General features: G+C 38.7%; 2 protein-coding genes across 4 annotated transcripts; both read left to right on the forward strand.

The window, feature by feature from the left end:
* Nucleotides 1–221: 221 nt before the first annotated feature.
* On the forward strand, nt 222–14,690 carry cpsf6 (cleavage and polyadenylation specific factor 6). Of its 2 annotated transcripts, XM_005927210.3 has the most exons (11): nt 222–363; nt 1,898–2,107; nt 2,195–2,298; nt 2,560–2,705; nt 2,984–3,160; nt 4,169–4,276; nt 5,199–5,697; nt 5,852–5,967; nt 6,203–6,356; nt 6,482–6,679; nt 12,711–14,690. In XM_005927210.3, the coding sequence occupies exons 1-10, from the start codon at nt 304–306 to the stop codon at nt 6,666–6,668; spliced, it is 1,761 nt and encodes a 586-aa protein (XP_005927272.1). In that variant the 5' UTR covers nt 222–303; the 3' UTR covers nt 6,669–6,679; nt 12,711–14,690. The 2 variants fall into 2 exon arrangements, with proteins under 2 accessions (XP_005927272.1, XP_005927273.1); XM_005927211.3 differs by lacking the exon at nt 4,169–4,276.
* A 992-nt stretch (nt 14,691–15,682) lies between these two features.
* Nucleotides 15,683–18,799, forward strand: yeats4 (YEATS domain containing 4). Of its 2 annotated transcripts, none has more exons than XM_005927208.3 (7): nt 15,683–16,497; nt 16,703–16,822; nt 16,937–17,003; nt 17,142–17,236; nt 18,151–18,240; nt 18,357–18,444; nt 18,544–18,799. In XM_005927208.3, exons 1-7 carry the CDS (start codon nt 16,447–16,449, stop codon nt 18,711–18,713), a joined length of 681 nt encoding a protein of 226 aa, XP_005927270.1. In that variant the 5' UTR covers nt 15,683–16,446; the 3' UTR covers nt 18,714–18,799. The 2 variants fall into 2 exon arrangements, with proteins under 2 accessions (XP_005927270.1, XP_005927271.1); XM_005927209.3 differs by lacking the exon at nt 15,683–16,497 and adding an exon at nt 16,530–16,612.
* Nucleotides 18,800–19,327: the final 528 nt, after the last annotated feature.

Consider the following 19,327-nt stretch of genomic DNA (forward strand, 5'->3'; position numbering starts at 1 on the left):
GCTAAAAAAAAAAGGGGGCCATATAATTAAAATTGATGTCACACATGCAATAAATCATAAGTAAAGCAAGAGGATGTATAAACATGTAAACTGTTTGATAAGTTTTGCTTTTTTAACACGGTGGGCTTTTGTTTCACAGTCAGTGGTGACTGCAACAGATTTTCCCGTGGTCTACACGGGTGATGTTGTAATGAATGAAATTAACCAGCGGGGGCGCTCGTTGCCTGTCTTCTTTTCATTGTTTGTGGCGTACCGTCGTTGTAGTCTGCACCGCAGGCGGTGAGAGCTGGTAGTCAGAGGAAAATGGCGGACGGTGTGGATCATATCGACATCTACGCCGACGTCGAGGAGGAGTTCAGCCAGGTAATAAATACATATTTTCCTACCTCGCTTATAGGTGTTATTTTTTTAAAAAAAATATCTGTATAATCTGCTATATTTATTATAACCTACAAAGTGGCGAGCTTTTGTGGCTAAAGAGGCTCTCTGACATACAAGGCCTTTTCAACATGCTGCAAGCCTGCAGCCTCTGCTATCGGCGTGCTTTGCAGACTTTTGTTTGTTCGTGGGGTTGTCGACATTTAACACGACTTTTCATGTATTTAGTAATTAATATGCACGCTGCAGTTGCTTCGTGATGTGCGTTGTTATTTATTCAAGTAAATGCTAAAAGCAGCCGTCTTCACGGCGTAGCTTGGGTTCAGGCCTTGGCATGGTCGCCAGTGGCGGGCTAGCAAGACAAACAAACGCACTTTCGTTAGCGAGCTGACATTGACTAATTCACAGCTATCACGCTGTCGTGTCTAGTAAGTCTTTACTTTTTTCAGCTGATAAAGAGAAGTTTTAAGCTAAACCGAACGCCTTTAGGCTCTAAGGTTGTGTAAACATTTTCCAACCGACAATGGTCAGGCCAATAGCTGACGATAGCCTCAGCCTATCGTCGATAAACTCGTGCAGTCGCCCAACCTTAGTAGGCTCTGAATAGTGTAATAAACACGGCATGTTGTTAGCATGGAGTAGGTCAATGTTGGGGCTATTCAGAAGATATTTTTCTCCACACGCCCCTTTTCTGTGACGGTGGTTATAATTTCAGCTTAGCCAAGGACTCGCATGTGAAGATAGTGTTGTGTCTCGAACTGCTAAACAGCTTTCAAAACATACTTGAGTTTGACCCATAATGCAAACACTCAGTTTGCATTCATGCTTGGGGAAAGTCACGACGCATAAATTTATCCAGGTGATCAAATTTGAACTTAAGTAAGCCAGTGTATTAGAATAAAAATGATTTAACGGATATATTTAAGTCACGACTTTGGCAGATTGGTTAAGTAAACCCCCAATCTTTTAATTTGTCCCAATTGAAGCAATTGGTTTTGCACAGGGTGCATAAATAAACCACTTCAAATTAATTCGATACGGATATAAGTTCTACGAAGCTTGCGACTATCTGCTGATCACAAGTTTATGCTGTTATTATTATTATCATACTACAATATCTGGATATGCCGTGAACCTTAACCCTAAATTGACTTTTCCTGGTCAGCATAAAGCAGTTGCATGATGCTAGTGTTATTGAACTTGAATTGATTCAATAGTGAATTACATCTTTTTAATGAGTGCTGGTATGTTTTTCTGACAACTGCCTATTGCAAAAACAATTAAATCAAACTCAATTCAGTGGGAATTTTGCACACCTGTTACAAGGAAACCTTTTTGTACAATGTGATGGTGAAAACCAATGTAGGTTTGCTATTCTGGTGTTGGTGAGGAAACCGATTCAGAATCAGATCAGACATAGAAGCTGATAAATTATATCCTTGGTGTTAATAACATCAAATCATTATCAAGCTCTAGATATTAAGTGCTTCACTGATCTTTTCTTGCATTCTTAATACAGGAAGCTGACTACCCAGTTCATGAGCAGATCGACCTGTATGATGATGTAATATCCCCATCAGCCAATAATGGTGATGCTCCAGAAGACCGGGATTACTTGGATTCACTGCCAGCCCCAGGTGGCACAGAGGGAGGGAAAAGCGCTCAGCCCAACGTGGTGTACACCTACACAGGAAAAAGAATCGCCCTGTACATAGGAAACCTCACATGGGTGAGTGTCAGATTGTCTAAAAATTGGACTTACAAATTTAATTGTGATCCATACATGATGCCATTTTGCTTGGGGATGTTTTTGCAGTGGACAACTGATGAGGACTTGACAGAAGCTATCCGGGTGATAGGCATCACAGATGTGCTGGAGATAAAGTTCTTTGAAAACCGAGCCAATGGCCAGTCAAAAGGGTGAGGTCTTTAGTATTTTATTTCTATGATGCAGTTGGACTAAGTCAAAGAGTATGTTAAGTATTTCGTGTTAGGAGTACAGGGTGGGATCACACTGAGTCAGTTTTATGATTGTATTACCACAAGGCTGTTGTTTCTAAAGACATGTGTTCTTGAGTGCCAGTGACCTTGTTTAGATATTACTATCAGCTCAGAATTTCACAGTGCATTGATGTTTATGCGATCAATTGTCTGACTGTATGCCCTCTGCGTGTTTTCCAGGTTTGCTCTGGTGTGTGTTGGTTCAGAGGCATCCTCCAGAAAGTTAATGGAGCTGCTGTCAAAGAGGGAGCTCCATGGTCAGAATCCCATTGTCACACCATGCAACAAGCAGTCCCTCAGCCAGTTTGAAATGCAATCACGCAAAAGTAAGTAGGGCAAGTGTGCACATGGTTTATTTATCCGAAGAGATCAGTGCTGGTTAAACGAAGTTATGTAAAAAATTTGCACATGTTGGAATGTGAGTTATTCTAAATATAAATATATTTGACTACACAGTACATCACATATGTTACATGACCTGTGTTTAATCTTAGCATATGTATGAACTCATACATGTAATTTATCCTTGTTTTTGTCTCTTAGCCAGGTGCACATATTGATTAATGATTACATATGAAATGAGTTTGTATTTGTCTTTTCACAGGTACCCAGACAGGTCAGATGTCTGGGGAAGGAAAGGCTGGTCCTCCTGGTTCTGGACCCCGTGGCGGTTTCCCCATGGGCAGCCGAGGGAGAGGCAGGTTCCCCGGACCACCTGGCCCTGGAGGAGACCGCTTCCCTGGTCCCGTAGGGCCTGGGGGTCCTCCACCACACCTTCCTGGTTAGTTTAGCAAGATGTGTTGGTAGTATGGGACAACACTCAGTTACTTGAGAAATGAATATTGATATTCAAAAATTCATCATCAAAAATAAATTAGGGGCAGAAACGTTCCAAATCAATGGATTGTGTTGTCTTGAATGCTGAGTGGGCTTATTACCAAAATAAGTTTGTTTAACCACATTTCATAGGGATATATAGTTGAACTTGAGGTGGATATATTAGTTTTTGAGACTTGGCAGTCAAAACGAGTTCATGAGTGGATGTGTTGTGGATATAAGCAAATCCATAAAGACACACAGCTCACAAAAAGTGCAACCTGTCATGTATGGATCCACCACAGCTGGCAGAGGTTGTGTTAAATCACATATTGAACTTTGTAGGTCAGTTTATTTCTGTTCAGTATTGTCGACTGTGTGATGATTTGAAAAAAATAAATACATATAATGTTACAGCACAACAGATTTAAAGTCACAAGTGTTTTAAAAACTTGGAAGTTCTGCTTTCTGTCTGGCAGTGATGCTCAGGTAGCACAGTCCAGGCATTGCTGTTACTCACACCTGCATGGGATCATGGCTCATCTGATCTAGTATGTTTTTTTTACTATTGCGGGATCTCTCATCTCTCCCTTGGCAGGGCTTTCTTTGCATGTTTCCTTCTTTGTCTGGTTTGAATTTTTGTCTCACTTAACCTCAAGTTGAACAGTTGATCCTTCTCATGGTGTGGTTTCCTGCTTGTGAAAATTTCCAACACCATTCCTTTACTTAGAGGTTTTCTCAAAGCTTGACTTGGTACGCTGCCAAACTTACCTCTTTACAAATCTTGGCTTGGCTGCTTTTCAGAAGCAGTAAGAGAATGGAGTAGAAGGCTGTTCTCCATTCCCCCTTTTCATATCTCTTCTTTCGCTTAGTGGCTGGTGCCCCGTCCCGCTGGGCTGCGACAGGCCTTCGGTTAGCAGGTAGAGGTTTCTGAAGGGAGGAGTTGTGATTGGTTTGCTTTTTTCCCCATTAGGCTCGGGCATGAGACCAGATCTGGTTAGGCACCAAGATGGCCCTCTGATGGATATGAGTTTCAATCCCTTCCAGCCGGGGGGCAGGAACGGGAGCTGGCGTAGCAGAGGTGAAATACCTCGATTAATCTAATTGATTTATTAGATGGCCTTATAATCCTAGCTTTGGCTTTTTATTGACAAATTAAACTGTCACATTTACTGCCCCGAGGCAGCTGATCTTCATTGCTTACTCTGAATCGACAGTTTACATTATTTGCCCTACATGTGGCAGCATTTTAAATTTTAAAACATTTTTACCAAAAGAAATAAACGTGTGCTTTGTTTTTTTGAGCTTAAGTACATTTTAGGTAAATTAGTTGTTTCAGGTGGCATAATGGCCCAGTGTCAAGAAAAAACGTATTTTTAAACTTTTGGAAAAATTCTTTTCGCAGGTTTGTAATTGATGTAAAGCAGTCAAACTCCTTAGTTCCACATTGCAGTTTATACACTGTATATACTCTCTTTAGGGCTTCTGGAAACTTATAGCAGTGCATCTTCTGAGTCAAGTGTTAATGAGAAGGGTCCAGTCCAATACAAGGCCTTGTTTAATTAAAACGGCAACGCCTGCTTGAAACTATAGCTTCTCATCTGTTCACTTTCCTTTTGATTTATTTTTCAGTGTCATTTGTGACCTTTTTTCGTCAATTGTTGTCCTGTGCAGCAATGGCTTTCTTTCATCTTTGTGTCACTGTCCCTGCTTTAAATTGCCATTTGGTACCTAAAGGTATCACTGTACAAAAGATACATAGAAAAATACAGGCTGCCACTAGACTTCAAAAATGAGTCCACAAATCGACTGTGCCAGTATACATTTTATGTTTTCAATCTGCCAGTTACTTGTTCTTGTAGAAAGAGGTGGAGAGCTCAGTCTGTGTCATTCTAGACAATAATTTTGGTTTACTGGAGCTTACTTCTTTCATGTTCTTTTTTTTTTTTTTTTTTTTTTTTTTTTTGTTCTTGTCTTTTTTTGTTAATTTGCTCTTTTTCTAGGTGGCATGCAGGGTCCTCCACGCCCCCCACCCGGTCCACCAGGTCCCCCAGGACCTCCAGGACCTCCACCTCCAGGCCAGGGTCTTCCACCTCCCATGGCTGGGCCTCCAAATCGTGGTGATAGGCCTCCTCCACCTGTTCTCTTCCCTGGGCAGTTTGGCCAGCCACCACTAGGACCCCTGCCTCCAGGTCCACCTCCTCCAGGCTATGGTCCTCCACCTGGTCCCCCACCTCCTCAGCAGGGCCCACCCCCTCCAGGACCCTTTCCACCCCGTCCTCCTGGACCTATTGGCCCGCCTATGGCATTGGCTCCACCACCACATCTGCCAGGTCCCCCGCCAGGTGGCCCACCACCAGCGCCGCACGTGAACCCTGCCTTCTTTCCTCCCCCTGGCAACAACAGCATGCCACCCAATGATAGCCGAGGTCCACCGGGACCAAATGACCCATACGGCCGCCCACCACCATATGAAAGAGGAGATTATGGGCCTGGAGGCCGGTAAGAACAATTACTGAGAAGAACAACAAATTAAACCACTATATATACACATTCAATATGAGGTTTTTGTTTGTGCTCGGGTAGCCTAGAACTTGGATACTGTGAATTAAAAATAAATTAATGCTTGATCCTTTTTTTTCTGTTATTTTTTTAGGGACATGGACACATCACGGACCCCTCTAAGCGAGGCAGAGTTTGAGGAGATCATGAACAGGAACAGAGCCATCTCCTCCAGTGCCATATCTAGAGCAGTTTCTGATGCCAGTGCAGGTAAGGCAAATGGTGATATATTTCCAATACATTTAAATAAGTGCGTTTACATGTTGTCAGTAAGGGAAAACTTAAATTTCTTCAAAGAAGTAAAAGAGCACTGCAATAGACCAGTGTACCCGGCTGCTTGCCCTATGACACTTGAGATAGGCTCCAGCCCGCCTGCGACCCTGATAAGGATGAGTGGAAGAGGATGGATGGATGAAAAGTTTACGCCACTGTTTTCTCTTTTTAGGTGATTATGGCAGTGCTATAGAGACTTTGGTGACAGCCATCAGTCTGATTAAGCAGTCCAAAGTGTCCGCAGACGACCGCTGCAAGGTCCTCATCAGTTCTCTGCAGGACTGTCTCCATGGCATTGAGTCAAAGAGCTATGGCTCTGCGTCAAGGTAAGCCTGTTAAATATTACACTGAAACAGGTAGTTACATACTTGTGGACTAAAAGAAAATGTAGGTGTTTGAACTTTATTAAAAACTTCACAACTGTAACTTGATGTTCGTTTGTCTCTGCAAGGCGAGAACGTTCCAGGGAACGTGACCACAGTCGCTCAAGAGAAAAGAGTCGACGACACAAATCTCGTAGCCGCGACAGGCATGAGGACTATTACAGAGAACGCAGTCGGGAGAGAGATCGTCATCGTGAGAGGGATCGGGACCGTGACCGGGAAAGAGAGAGGGAGAGGGAATACCGGCACCGTTAGCCGGAAAGGAGGTGGGTACCAGTTTTATTTTTTTTATTTTTTTGTGTATTTTTCAGCATCTTTGTCTTAAACCTTGTGGCAAACTAATTTAGGCTCAGACGGCATGACAGAAACAGAAAGTGGCACAGTTGAGATTTAAAGTCTTCTCTGTTTGCACACCTCCTCTCATTGGATTCACTGGCTCTAGATAAATCCCACAACCAAATCCTACTTACACCCAAATAATGGTTAAACATCTGATAATGGATGTTATCATCAAAATATTAAATTACTGCATGAGGAGAGTAAGAGGTAGGCAACGAAAAGGCTTTCAAAACCCAGTCCTCTCTCTTCAGGTAGGTATAAGGTAAGTCAACTTAAACCATATTTCTTCAGTGGTAATCACAATTTCTATTGTATCACAAAATGTGCAAAATACACACTTGATGTATTCACTTTGGCACAGTGGAGTCTGTAAGTGTTGTATCTACGCTTGTAGTCCCTTTGAAATGAGAAAATATAAGTCACTGGATTTCTGGATGTATTTTGTACTCTTTGGTCTGCAGGCTTCAGAGGCTGGTAAATTACAAAATTCATTTGTTGCTTTGGATATTACAACAAATACATTTTAGAATAAAAGTTGTATGCACCTGTGCATGGCAAGAAAATAGCATACGTTACCTGTTGAGATGATTTTTGCAGTTACTCTTTTTATAAAATTTAAAGAGTTTTTGCATCAATAAAGTAGAAATTATCAGAATTTTGGCTTTTACCAGGAACTGTGGCAAGTGGACCAAATGTGCCTGATTTTTATTATATCAACACTCAGAACTGCCATATTAATTATATGTGAATTCCCAAAGTTTGGTTTATCAGTGGGCTTGTACTGGTCGCTTCAATCCTGATTGGCAAGATTTGGGTGTCACAATACTGTACAGTCATTTTTACAGTATTTCGTACAAATTAAGATTTTATATGGTCTGTTAAGATTGAATTGATTACTGTTTTTACACCTTGTCAGTAGTAGACCAATCTACATTTTGTAAATGTTTCATTCATAGTGTTGTACATATTCCAGTTTTAGTGTGTTATTTGAAATCTATCATTGTCCTGTGATATTTCAGAGAAGTTAAACATTTATCAGTGTCAACATCTTATGACTTTTGCCCCCTCCCACCCCTTAAAAAAAAACTAATGTCATTGTGCCATATCTGCATGACAGTAATATCACCTGACATTTCACCTGTGTCAAGTTGAATGTTTTTATTGCATAGTGTTTGCTCACTTTTGTATAATTGCACCTTAACTTAAGATGTTGAGGTGAAGTGGAGGAGGGAAAAATGCCTGTCCCCTTGACATAATAATCTGTCAAAATATATGTTACTGAATATCCAAATGCTGGTGTGGTTTTTACACGCAGTGTCACATCTAATCATTTTATGAGGCAAAGGTCAGCCTGTATTCAACAGTGGCTGAAATCAAATTGTTTGCAGAGTCTGTGTAATGAGAATTGGTTAATATTTCAGATCTGTGCATAATAACTTGCATTATCATACTATTATGTTGACACACAATTAAAAAAAAAAAAAAAGTGATTTAAAGTTAAAAGCTAGCACAAGCTTAAGAAAATCAGTGTTTTTAGATCCTAAGCTCTTTGAGTCTGTGGAGCTCCCCCAGAAGGTTACACTGGAGTTTTTGTTTTTATTTTATTTTATTTTTTGTAGGCCATTGTGGCGTTCACTCATAGTAATATAATTTCTGCATATGGACTGAAGTGGAGATCTTGCTGTACTATTAAAATGCTTTAATGCTAGTTGTTAAAATACCACAAGTGTTCAGAAATAGAGTATATTCAATACAAGTTACATATATCCTCCGTGTGCATTCAATGTTAGACCTATCATAAATGACTCCTTGTATGTCACAACTGTAACCGTAACTAACGCACAGCTGTGGTCACAGCCACTATCACGCTGACAGTTTGTCTTCCAACAACTTTAGTCAAAAATCACAGCTACAGTTTAATAGCTCCTCTAGTTTCTGTAGTAACTGAATACCTGTGCCTGAACAGTCACAACTGAAAGTCAACTTACTCGTGTAGTGGTCAAAATGAGTATAATGCAATTTCATAATAGAGTTTAGCTTATTTTTTTTCTTCTTTTTTTTTCCCCCATGGATCAGAGAAAACATTACTGCAAGAGAACACAAACCTAGTCCAGAAAAATATTCTCAGTGTTAACCCTTAGAGGGCTCTGCATGATTCAGGAAAAGAAAGTCACAATTTTATGGGAGAACTTGTACTGGTGCATAACATTCATGACAGTGAGTTAGGCTTCAGCATTCAGTTTAATCGGTCCAATTTAGCAAAGAGATCATGCAGGCATGTGAGATTTTTGTCTATTTTTAGCATTATATCCAAGCTAATTCAATTTTAACTGGTGCTGTGGTTGTAGATGCATTTATCTGAACATTCTAATTGTCAGCTTGCACCTAATGTTGTTGGATACAAAAATCATTAATAGTGTATTGCTCTCAAATGATTTGAGTCAACTATTTTAGGCTGCCTTTCTGCCCTGTGCTGGTTTTTGTCTGGGATTTTCAGAGTCAGGGTTTCACAAGTCGTTATGTAATCTCTTTGTGAAGATGCTTTCTTCCATTGCTTCAGTTGCACGTTGAATAACCCGCTAACTTGTGAAAAGTTTTGGGGCTTCTTTGGATATAGTGTTTCAGCCATTTTGGGTTTTTTGGCTGTCTTTTACTGCCAAAGCTCTGAGATATCTACAGTGTTGCATGTAAAGCAGACTTGAGTAGGTTACGTGGACCCTACAGCATCTCTGTACAGTTGCCCCCATTCCCAAATATCTGTCCTGATTTTAAATGTGCTTTATTCACTAAAGATATCTTCATGTATTTGCACTCAAACAGCATGAACTATGCTCCACCCATTGGAAAGATATTTATATATATTCACATTGTTCCCTGTTTGTGTGCCTATTTCTCTTATACTGGAAAATAATAACTGGGGTGGTTCAACTTATGGAGTTGCTGCATTTTGAAAGTAGCCAAAAGAATGTAACTTAAACTCTAAAGGCAATTTGTCATGTAAATACTGGAGAGTTATGTTGATTTTAGCTGTCAGTTCTAGCTTGTTGAGTTGATCTGGTCTCTGTTCCACAAAATTGTTCTTTACATGCTCACGTTTTTCCTGCAAAACCTTGTGTCCACCAAGAACCTCACAACAAAAGATTACATTTTGTCAAATACATAAGATTTTTTTTGTAAATTAACTTTCATTTTAAGTCCAAGTTTAAAAAAAAAAAAAAAAAAAAAAATCAAACTAATAAATAAAATGTGAAAGTTGCTGCTGTCTCCTTTAATAGCCATCTTGTTGTCATTGTTGGAGATCCTCTGTGGGCACAAGGCCTAATAGCCTATTGCAATGTGTCAAGCACCAAAATGCATTTGAAGAATATTTATAAATTGTTGTTTGCAGTAAAAATGACTAAAGATCAGAATTAAGCGAGCAAAAATGTTGATGGTGAGATATGTCCCAATTTTTCCATTGCACCATGCCTTTGCATTTCTACTGATATTTGTGAGCTTGTTAAAGAGGAAAATAATTGAGATTGAGTGCCAAGTACATTGCTCCTCTTCTTGTAGTGTGGCCGTTTGTTGTTTCGAGATGTGCTTAACACTGTTTATCTGTTCATGTTTCCATGCAAGAACGCACAGTGTTTGTACCAGGCTTAAGTTACTTTTATGCTTTCTCTTCAGCCTGTTTGTAGGTGTATGTGTGCTGGGGGGTGCAGCCCTGATGTCCAAGCTATTTACACATGTCAAACCAGAGTCAAACAGTTTAGGTTATAGCTAATCAAACAGCCTTCATGTCCATAACATGGTTGAAATGTATTTCATGTCCTTAATTTTGGCCTTTGGCCAGAATATAGAAAAAGAAAATGTTTGACTTTATAGCTGAGCTAAGGCAAATGGACATGGTTTTAATTCTTAATATTTAGCCCCACAGTTATTACAGTATATAACACATGAACTGTTAGTTGGTGAAAAAGAAGTGTACCTTTTTCATACTCAATGAGCTGTCTGTGAGTAGTTTTCTGAAATATCATACACACATAAGTAATAACAGTGAAAGATTAGACGGCAGTCTATAAGCTAGGCAGTGGTAAGTATTGGCCCAATCTTATTTGCCGAGCCTTTTGTAGCACATAGCCAAGTTAGTGGACTGAGACTATTTCATGGACTGCTTGACCCTGGTTTGGCTCTGTCCCGTTTCATTTCCATTCTGTATTAACTGACACACCTACTACACATTTTAAAGTTTTATATGAAATATAATGAACCCGATATAAAGGATTTATTGGGCTGATAATTTAAATGTTTCACCCTTGAGAAAAGTTCAGTTATGTCAAGTGTGATTATGGGAGGAGTACTGAGATGTGCGATGTGGCTGTAAGCTCAACTGCTTTTGTCTGCAGGCATATACTGTGTAAAGAAAACCTTTCAGATTATGAAACCTATCAAATTTCATTATGCATTTGAATCATTAAACAATGTAAAAAAAATCACCTGTACTTACTTGAATTTTGGTGTAGATACCAGTTCTATCTGGCTTCATTTCAGCGTGTGAAGCAGTGATTTTAATGTTGAAACAACAAGTTTGAAATGACTTTCTTTATCACAATTTTTGTCATTTCATCTTAAAATTGTACAAATTTCTGGTAAGGTGCTTTAAATTGTGTAGAACTGTAATCCCACTGCTGCTGTCCTTTACAATTATGGTTAGAGGTAGCTTTTTCTGACTCCTGTACTTTGCATGCTCAACTTTGTCTATGCAAAGCATTACAAGCACAAAATATTCCATCTTCCTGACTTTGACCATGTTTGCGACACCGTAAGAATCACACTGTCACATTTTTTTCTGTTTTATTAAAACTCTTGGTATGCTTGGGCAGGAAAGGTTTCACTAGATGTGCCGTATGTGCTTTTTCCTTCATAGCTGTTTTTTTGATTGATTACTGTTTTGGTCCTTTGTCTTTTCACTTAAATATACAGCTTAAACAAATTGCAACCATGGTTTTCTCTGGTATTTGCCACAGTGAGCAAAGTTTTCAGTGTACTCCGTTATGTAACCTGCTGGTCATAATGACAAATACTGAAATGTTTGGAGGTGATTGAAAGGTAAATCCCTATTGCTATAGTTAAAGACTTATCAAAGGAAAAAAAACTTTTAGCTCAGGTCTTCCAATAAAACTCCCTGTAAGTTTTAAAGGTTATTTATTTCTGTTTTCTGCACTTTATAGTCATCTGAGAGCCAAATTAATTGAAACACTATAAGTAAGACTTAATATTCTGAAGGTATTGCCTAATGTTGATGCAGGTACACCATTTAATAATATTGTAAACAAGACGAAATGGTCATACACAATTTGGCCATTTAGACACTAACCATTGTCCATCCCTGAATTTGTAATTCTGTAACAGAACAAACAAAATTGCCCCAGGTATTTAAGTGCATTTACATATGGTTATCAATATTTTTATGTCTAAAAGAGTTAAGTGCCACATGCAAACATCTGTACATGTATATACGTGTATATGCATGTACATACTTTGAAATCCATGTTTCTGTAGTTGCAGGGCAGACTTGACGAAAGATTGAAATACTTTTCTTTGTGTGTGCGTGTACATACTCATAGAGTTCAATTTAAGTTCTTGAATGTTAGCTGTTGAACTGTGCATGATATGTTTCTGTGTCTGTGCTAGGGTTGGGGACAATACACAGCCAACAGAGTGTTAAGAGTAGCAGTTAAATACCATAGTGCCATTTATGCCGCGTGTAAGAGGCTTCTCTGTCTGCACTGCCTTTGCTAAGATAAAATGACTTGAACAAACTCCAACCTCGTGGCTCAGAGTGACGGTGAATTGAACCCAGCCCTGGTGTAAATTTTGTGTATGTAGTGTAGAGGTTTAATGATGAGTGGGGAAAATGTTCACTGTTGGGCTGGCTCCAAACCAAACTCCACCCTTCGTTTTGACACCTTTCAGCTTACGAGGATCAAGGATGGATGGAAGGAAAAGGAGGAACTCTTTCCCTGCCCTCCGTGCATGACCGGACAGGAACACAACTACCATCACTTCCTCCACCCCCTCCATTTCTCCTCTCCTATCCTTCTCCACCCATCCTTCTCTCTATCTGTTGTCTGCCTGGTTTAAGAGCAGCGGATGGAAGACCCTGACCTGTGTAAGGCTATGTTATCCAAACTTCTATACTCATGGTAACTAAAGATGACAAAAGAATCTTTCCAAACAGCTCCTTTATTTTTATGATGTTTTATTTGACATGAAAAGTAAGCGTGATGCTTTTTTGCGACTTATAAATAAATAAATAAATGGCCTGCACGATCCCCAAATAGAAGACACAAACATTACACCCTTTTGTTTTTTTTGTTTTTTTTTCTTGTTCTTTGGCTCGCTGTATTGTGTGTGTATATACAGTTTAGAGATTAGTTTTTATAAGGTATGTGCTTGATGTTTTCTCTCCTACCCTCACTCTCTCGTTCTCATTTATTCTTTTCATGGCTAGTACGTTTGTAAATGTCTCTGCTTTTTGATTAAAATTAGATGGTGTTGTAATAAAAAATGTTTACTGAGGTACACTCTGCATTCAGTGAATTCCTCTACGTTTCGTTCATTTATATTAAATGTATATACAGACTTAGATTTTTTATTATTATTATTTGTTTGTTTGTTTTTTTTGTTTTTTTTACAGTGGTAAATGGCAAGGATGTAGTCACTTTGGTTTGTTTTTATCTTATGTTGCATTACATAGTCAACATGCTAAACCAAAAAGAGAAGACCCTGCTGTTTGGAATGGTTTTTGATGGTGGGTTATTTTGTAATTCCACTGAATAATTATCACTGAAACACCGCATGAACAAATTGTCTTTCACTTCTGTCATATAATGATTTAAAATCAGATTTTAATTCAAGCAGCCTTCATAGTTGAAGCTTGAGTGAAAGTGTTTATTCCTTAGTTGGGAAGTATGAACCAGTTTGTTACATGCCTTTCACTTTAGATGTTACATGTTTTATGTATTTGAATTTTGAAGGCTTTTCCATGATAGATCTAAATAACTAAACCATGAACAAAATGCGTTTTAATTTGTCGGTACAGTGTAAAACATTCTGCCACCTGTCATTTTTATTGTTTTGCATGTTTGTCAAAATGGACGGACAGCAATTTGTTGAAGCTTTTAGGGGTTTTTTTTTTTGTTTGTTTTTTTCATGCAAGGTTGGGAAAATAGCAATGACTGGTTTAGCTTTTACTCAGTTATTTTTATTATAACTTACAATTATTTTTTTTTAAAAAAACAAGTGTAAATTACATTGCCACAGCTTTCCCAGCACACAGGATATAACACGATTATACCACCAGTTTTTAAAATGTGAGTTAATGGAAATCAGGAAATTACAGGTATGTTGAGGTTTGATGCTGTAGTGTGTCATCGGGTGTCCTAAATGCAAATCAGTATGAATACAGCGCAATAACATGGTGCTTTTGTATGGTTTTTAACGAGAACAAAGTTGCATGCAGACAACATTATAACACATTTTTGTGAAATTATCGCCATTGGTGAAATTTTTAATTTGCTCCCAAAAAAAATCTGAAACTTGTGTTCACACCTTGTCTTTCTGGGGGTTATTCTTTTATTAATGTCATTTCAATTTCACTCCGTAACAATTTAGAAAATGCCTTATTTTCAAACGTAACCGGTGAATGTAAAACTTTTGGATTCAGAGTCACAGCAGGAATTTGAATGACAGGCTGTGCAGGAAACTGTACCAGCATCTTTTGAAACCATTGTCTTGCTCTTGAAGTGTATTCTTTTTCAGAATACTTCAGAAAGTGACTTATTGGGGAATGTAAGTGCCTTTGCTCCGTATCCTTGCAAATTCACTGAAAGTGTGATGTAATGTAAACAAAATGTAAATTGGATTTTGATATTAAAAAAAAGAAAAAAATGGGACCTTTTTGAATATAATGATGCTATTTCTGAACAGTTAGTTTTAAAATGTTGAAAGTTTTAAGGCCCTATATCATGTTTTTAATGATATTGGCTTAATTTGATGTTAGTTAGTTGCTCTTTTTCCTCATTTTATTTCCTGCTGATCTGTTTGGGGGAAAATACTATACATGTGCCTTGTTTTCTTTTTCTTTTTTTATTCGTTTTTATTTAAATTATTTCTTTAGTTGTGCATTGAATTTGGTAACTCCAATGGAGTTCTGCCCTGGTCAAGCTAAGCAGAAGTGTAGTCCTCCAGAATAAGAGCATTTGTACAGGAATTTGGTTTCATTTTCTTTGTGTTAGCTTTCGTTCCGCAGCACGAAAAGGTAAGTGATTTTTAGGTCTGCAAACACAACCAGTGAAGAAACAAGAAGTCTGATCGACTGCGGGAGTCTTTAAACTGCACAAGCAGTTGGAAAGTATATACATATGTATTTATGAGTTTTCAGTATTTTTATGACTAAGATGTTTTCACTAACTGCTAGTTTCGCTGGTTTCTAGATAATTTATTTTAAAATCACACTTGTCTAGTAAAGGGGCCTTTGCATGATGACTTGGAAACATGTTTCTGCTACAAATTGAGGTTATAGTTTTTTAAGATGAGTAAAATAGTTTTTGACTTTACAAAAAATGAAATGAGCTTCCATATTAAATGGTCTCACTTGGGCAAGGTACTTGCTGAATTTGTATCACCACTGTAACTTTGGGATTTTAAGTTAAGGTTCGGGTGTATTTCTACCGCCAATAATGGTTACATGTAGTGGTACATTGCAGGTAAATAGATTATCATTTGCTCTCAAAGAATAAAGTATACAAATTAAGTTTGTTTTGTGGTTCTGTTTTATTTGTGCATAATGCGTTTCGTTTTATTAGAAACAAGTGTGGGGAAAGTAAATTTTGTTTTGGAGCAGTTGCTTAAAAATCACGTATGATGTCCAAAAGTATTTTCTTAACTTTAGGCCAAAACACTTGTTTTGCCATCGGAGATTGCCTGGACCTTGCACCTTAAGTGTTAGACCTGAAGGCTTACTTTTGAACAGAGTTTTAAGTCCATCCTAATATAATGGTAAAGGGTTGTTAAAGTATAAAACAGTGTCGGACAGAAGTGCAGAATATCAGGTGTGAGGAGGTTTAAAACTTAACTATTGTGTAAAAAGAGTCGAAATCCTGTCCGATTGTGAATGTTCTGCTGGATAAAACGAATACTTAAAATAGCATTGCGTAAGTGATTCGTTTTTCCTCACTAGAAACATTGACAGATAAATACATTTTTTTAGACCTTAAAAGTGACGAAAATATCCAGTATAATGAGCAAATGAAAACAGGATTGCCGAAAGTAATTGCTGTTTTCTGTATTGTCAGTCATGTTAGACATCATCATGTCACTTGAAGTAAAAGATCACAGAAGCCTAGAACTAAAAGATTCTGGATTCATTGGCCATAGTTTGGTTGCTTTTGTAATGGCCGCAAACGTTCTTGCTTCCGCCGGGCCCGGAACCTTAGAATCCTGGTAGCCTTTCTATCAGGACAGATTAATACGTTGCACTACCTACTTCCGGCGCTTGTTTGGCTGGCAGTTTAAAATGGTAGTACTCTGTGTGTAACGCCTACTTTTAATACCTAAATGGCAATGTTTTTAGACAAGAAAGCTGAGCGGACAACAAAGAGTCCTGCATAACGCACTAAAGGATTAGCGGCACTGTTTTAGTTGTAATATGTTCAAAAAGATGACTGAATTTGGTCCAGATTCCGGGGGGCGCGTTAAGGTAACGTAACTAACGCCACACTCTAGTGTAGGCGAACCACTTTGTGATTTTATATCATTTAAAACAATGAGCAGAATAATTTAACGTGGATTGAGATAACGACGAAAATCGCATGGTCGGATTCAATTTCTGTACTTCTGTATTTGCCACTTGTACCGTTGTCATGCCTGTTTTTAAATTTCTGTATTCTCTCTGTTGGCTGCAGGGAGTGACTATTGTGAAGCCTATTGTGTTTGGGAATGTTGCCCGCTACTTTGGAAAGAAGAGAGAAGAGGATGGGCACACACACCAGTGGTCTGTGTATGTGAAGCCTTACAGAAATGAGGTGAGGCATCCACATCAGTAAGAGGGATTTAGCAGGGCCTACAAAATGTGTCATTTACCTGAAAAAGGATACAAAATGCTGTTTGAAAAGACTTAAAAAATACTTTTCTACCAGGATATGTCAGCTTATGTGAAAAAGATCCAGTTCAAGCTACATGAGAGCTATGGTAACCCTCTGAGAGGTGAGATGACTCTTTACATTGCAAGTATGAAATATTGAAGGATTTACTGGAAATAGTAATCTATCCATTTTTAATATATGACACTTTTTCAGAAAATTCATTATTCTGTGAAGCTCTCTGTGTTTCTCTTATTTCCAGTGGTCACTAAGCCTCCATATGAAATCACAGAGACAGGCTGGGGGGAGTTTGAGATCATCATCAAGATCTTCTTCATCGATCCCAATGAGAGACCTGTAAGAGCCAACACAAATAGTTACTTAGCTATTTCAGAGAAAGCTGAGCGATACGGTGGTGCAGTTGTCATCACCGTTGCCTTACAGCAAGGTCCAGGGTTTGAATCCACCATACAGGTGGACCAGAATGAAAGGGTTTTAATATATTTTGACTGCTTGATGATAGACATTTTAGAGCTTGAGTGGCATGTGGACACAGTGGTTAGCAGCCTTGCCTCAAAGCAAAGTTTGTCCTTCCTGGTCAGCTGGGGCATTTTTGTGTGGAGCATGTTCTCCCTGTATCTGCGTAGCTTCTCTCAGTGTCATCCTCCCACAGTCACACATGTTAGGGTAACTAGTTCTAAATTAGTTGCCTTTCAATCTGTATTAGCTCTGTTATAGACCTGTCCAAGGTATACCCTGCCTCTCACCCTGTGACATCTGGGATAGTTTCCAGCCCATGACCCTGAATTAGATAAGTGGTTAAGGAGATAGATGAGCGGGCTCTCCATCATCTGCTTTGATTTATTTGGGGGGTGAGGGGAAAGGGAAGAGGGAGACGGAACAAGAGATGCATATAGGAGAGAGCTAGAGTTTAAAATTTTCTAATCAGTTTTATTTATATACCACCAAATCACTTGTTAGGTGAGTGTCTAAACCACCGCCCTAGTATTTCAAATACACGTTATAAATAAAAGAAATACACACTTTTGAGTGTGGTGTGCTATTTCTCTTAGTGTACAGTTTAAATGGTTCTTCTTTAGTGTATGGTTTCTTATAAGAAAAAAAACATCAAAAGCCATCTGATTTATATTTACACAACAGCACTGTGTAATCCTCAGCACTTGATAAGTAATATATAGTTGTCCATGAGGATCAGCTTATTTAAAATGTGCCTGTATCCATTGCTTGAATTTCTGGTTTTGTTTTCTTAGGTGACCTTGTACCACCTGTTGAAGCTGTTCCAGTCAGATTCCAGTGCCATGCCCAAGAAGACAGTTGTGTCTGAATTCTACGATGAAATGGTACCATTGATTTAGACTCTGACGGTGTTTGTATATCAGTTTGTGTGAGCTCATCAATCGCTGCATGTTATTGTTGAGAGCGAGAACTCTGAATGCGTCGTTTTTCTGCGTTTCAGATCTTTCAGGATCCAACAGCCATGATGCAGCAGCTACTGACCACATCGAGGCAACTCACCCTGGGAGCCTACAAACATGAGACGGAGTGTATGTATTCATATATTCAACACGGGTTTAAAAAACAAAACAAAAAGGCATTCACAAGTTTTGAGTCGCTTTTGTCTTCATGTCTGTGCGTTTCTCCAGTCGGTGAACTGGAGCAGAGGACCAAGGAGAAACTGGAAGTGGCAAAGAAGAGAACAAGCCAAGAGATCGCGGAGCTGAAAGACAAACTCAAAGCCAGCAGAGAGAACATCAACCACCTTAAGGCAGAGATTAGAAAACTGGAAGAGGACGGAGACCATAAAGAGCACTGAAAGAAGGACAAATATGCTTATGGATGCAATCAGTTGTTGAAGCAATTTTCTGTGCTCCTGCCCTCTCCAAGGATTTAACAAACAAACAAAAAAAGTCAGTGTTGTTATTTGTTTGAGGATTTTTGCATTTTATTTTTGTTGAGCGTCCAAGGGAATCTTAAACATGTAAATATGTTTTGAGTTGGTAGGAAAGTGCTTTAAAAATGTAGTCGGCCACAAAAACTCTTCTAAACATACAAATGCTCTAGTTTTGTTTTTTATTGCAACACTCTAAAGAGTCAGAAATCACAAAGTGTTGTGAGCCTTTTTTCTTGTAGCTAAATCAAGTCTGCTTTTGGTTCTATGCATCTGCATCTTTTTTTTGTTCTCCCCAAACATGATCAAACCAGTGAGGGAGAATGATGAAACACAAAGCTGTCATTTCTCTGGTTTGATTTTGAAGCCAGTCTTGTTCAGTCATCCTGATATAAGGTCACTATTACTGTGTCAATTAGGACAAACATTTTTGCACTAGACACACGACTTTCAGTGTGAATAGCTTGTCCTTTAGTACTAGCCTCCTTGTGTTTTATGTAAATATTTTTAACAATTGGCTCATAAAGATTGGGATACTT

The sequence above is a fragment of the Haplochromis burtoni genome, unplaced genomic scaffold, assembly GCF_018398535.1.
Source record: "Haplochromis burtoni strain Fernald_Lab_line unplaced genomic scaffold, NCSU_Asbu1 Contig_98, whole genome shotgun sequence".
Lineage (NCBI taxonomy): Eukaryota > Metazoa > Chordata > Actinopteri > Cichliformes > Cichlidae > Haplochromis > Haplochromis burtoni.

Bases quoted from the DNA above. Each gene is read 5' to 3' on its own strand.
- cpsf6 (XM_005927210.3), top strand. From the start codon at position 304: ATGGCGGACGGTGTGGATCATATCGACATCTACGCCGACGTCGAGGAG. The intron at 2,299-2,559 runs GTGAGGTCTTTA...CGTGTTTTCCAG, and splicing joins GCCAATGGCCAGTCAAAAGG to GTTTGCTCTGGTGTGTGTTG. The intron at 5,698-5,851 runs GTAAGAACAATT...TTATTTTTTTAG, and splicing joins GATTATGGGCCTGGAGGCCG to GGACATGGACACATCACGGA.
- yeats4 (XM_005927208.3), top strand. From the start codon at position 16,447: ATGTTCAAAAAGATGACTGAATTTGGTCCAGATTCCGGGGGGCGCGTT. The intron at 16,498-16,702 runs GTAACGTAACTA...TGTTGGCTGCAG, and splicing joins ATTCCGGGGGGCGCGTTAAG to GGAGTGACTATTGTGAAGCC. The intron at 17,004-17,141 runs GTGAGATGACTC...TCTTATTTCCAG, and splicing joins CTATGGTAACCCTCTGAGAG to TGGTCACTAAGCCTCCATAT.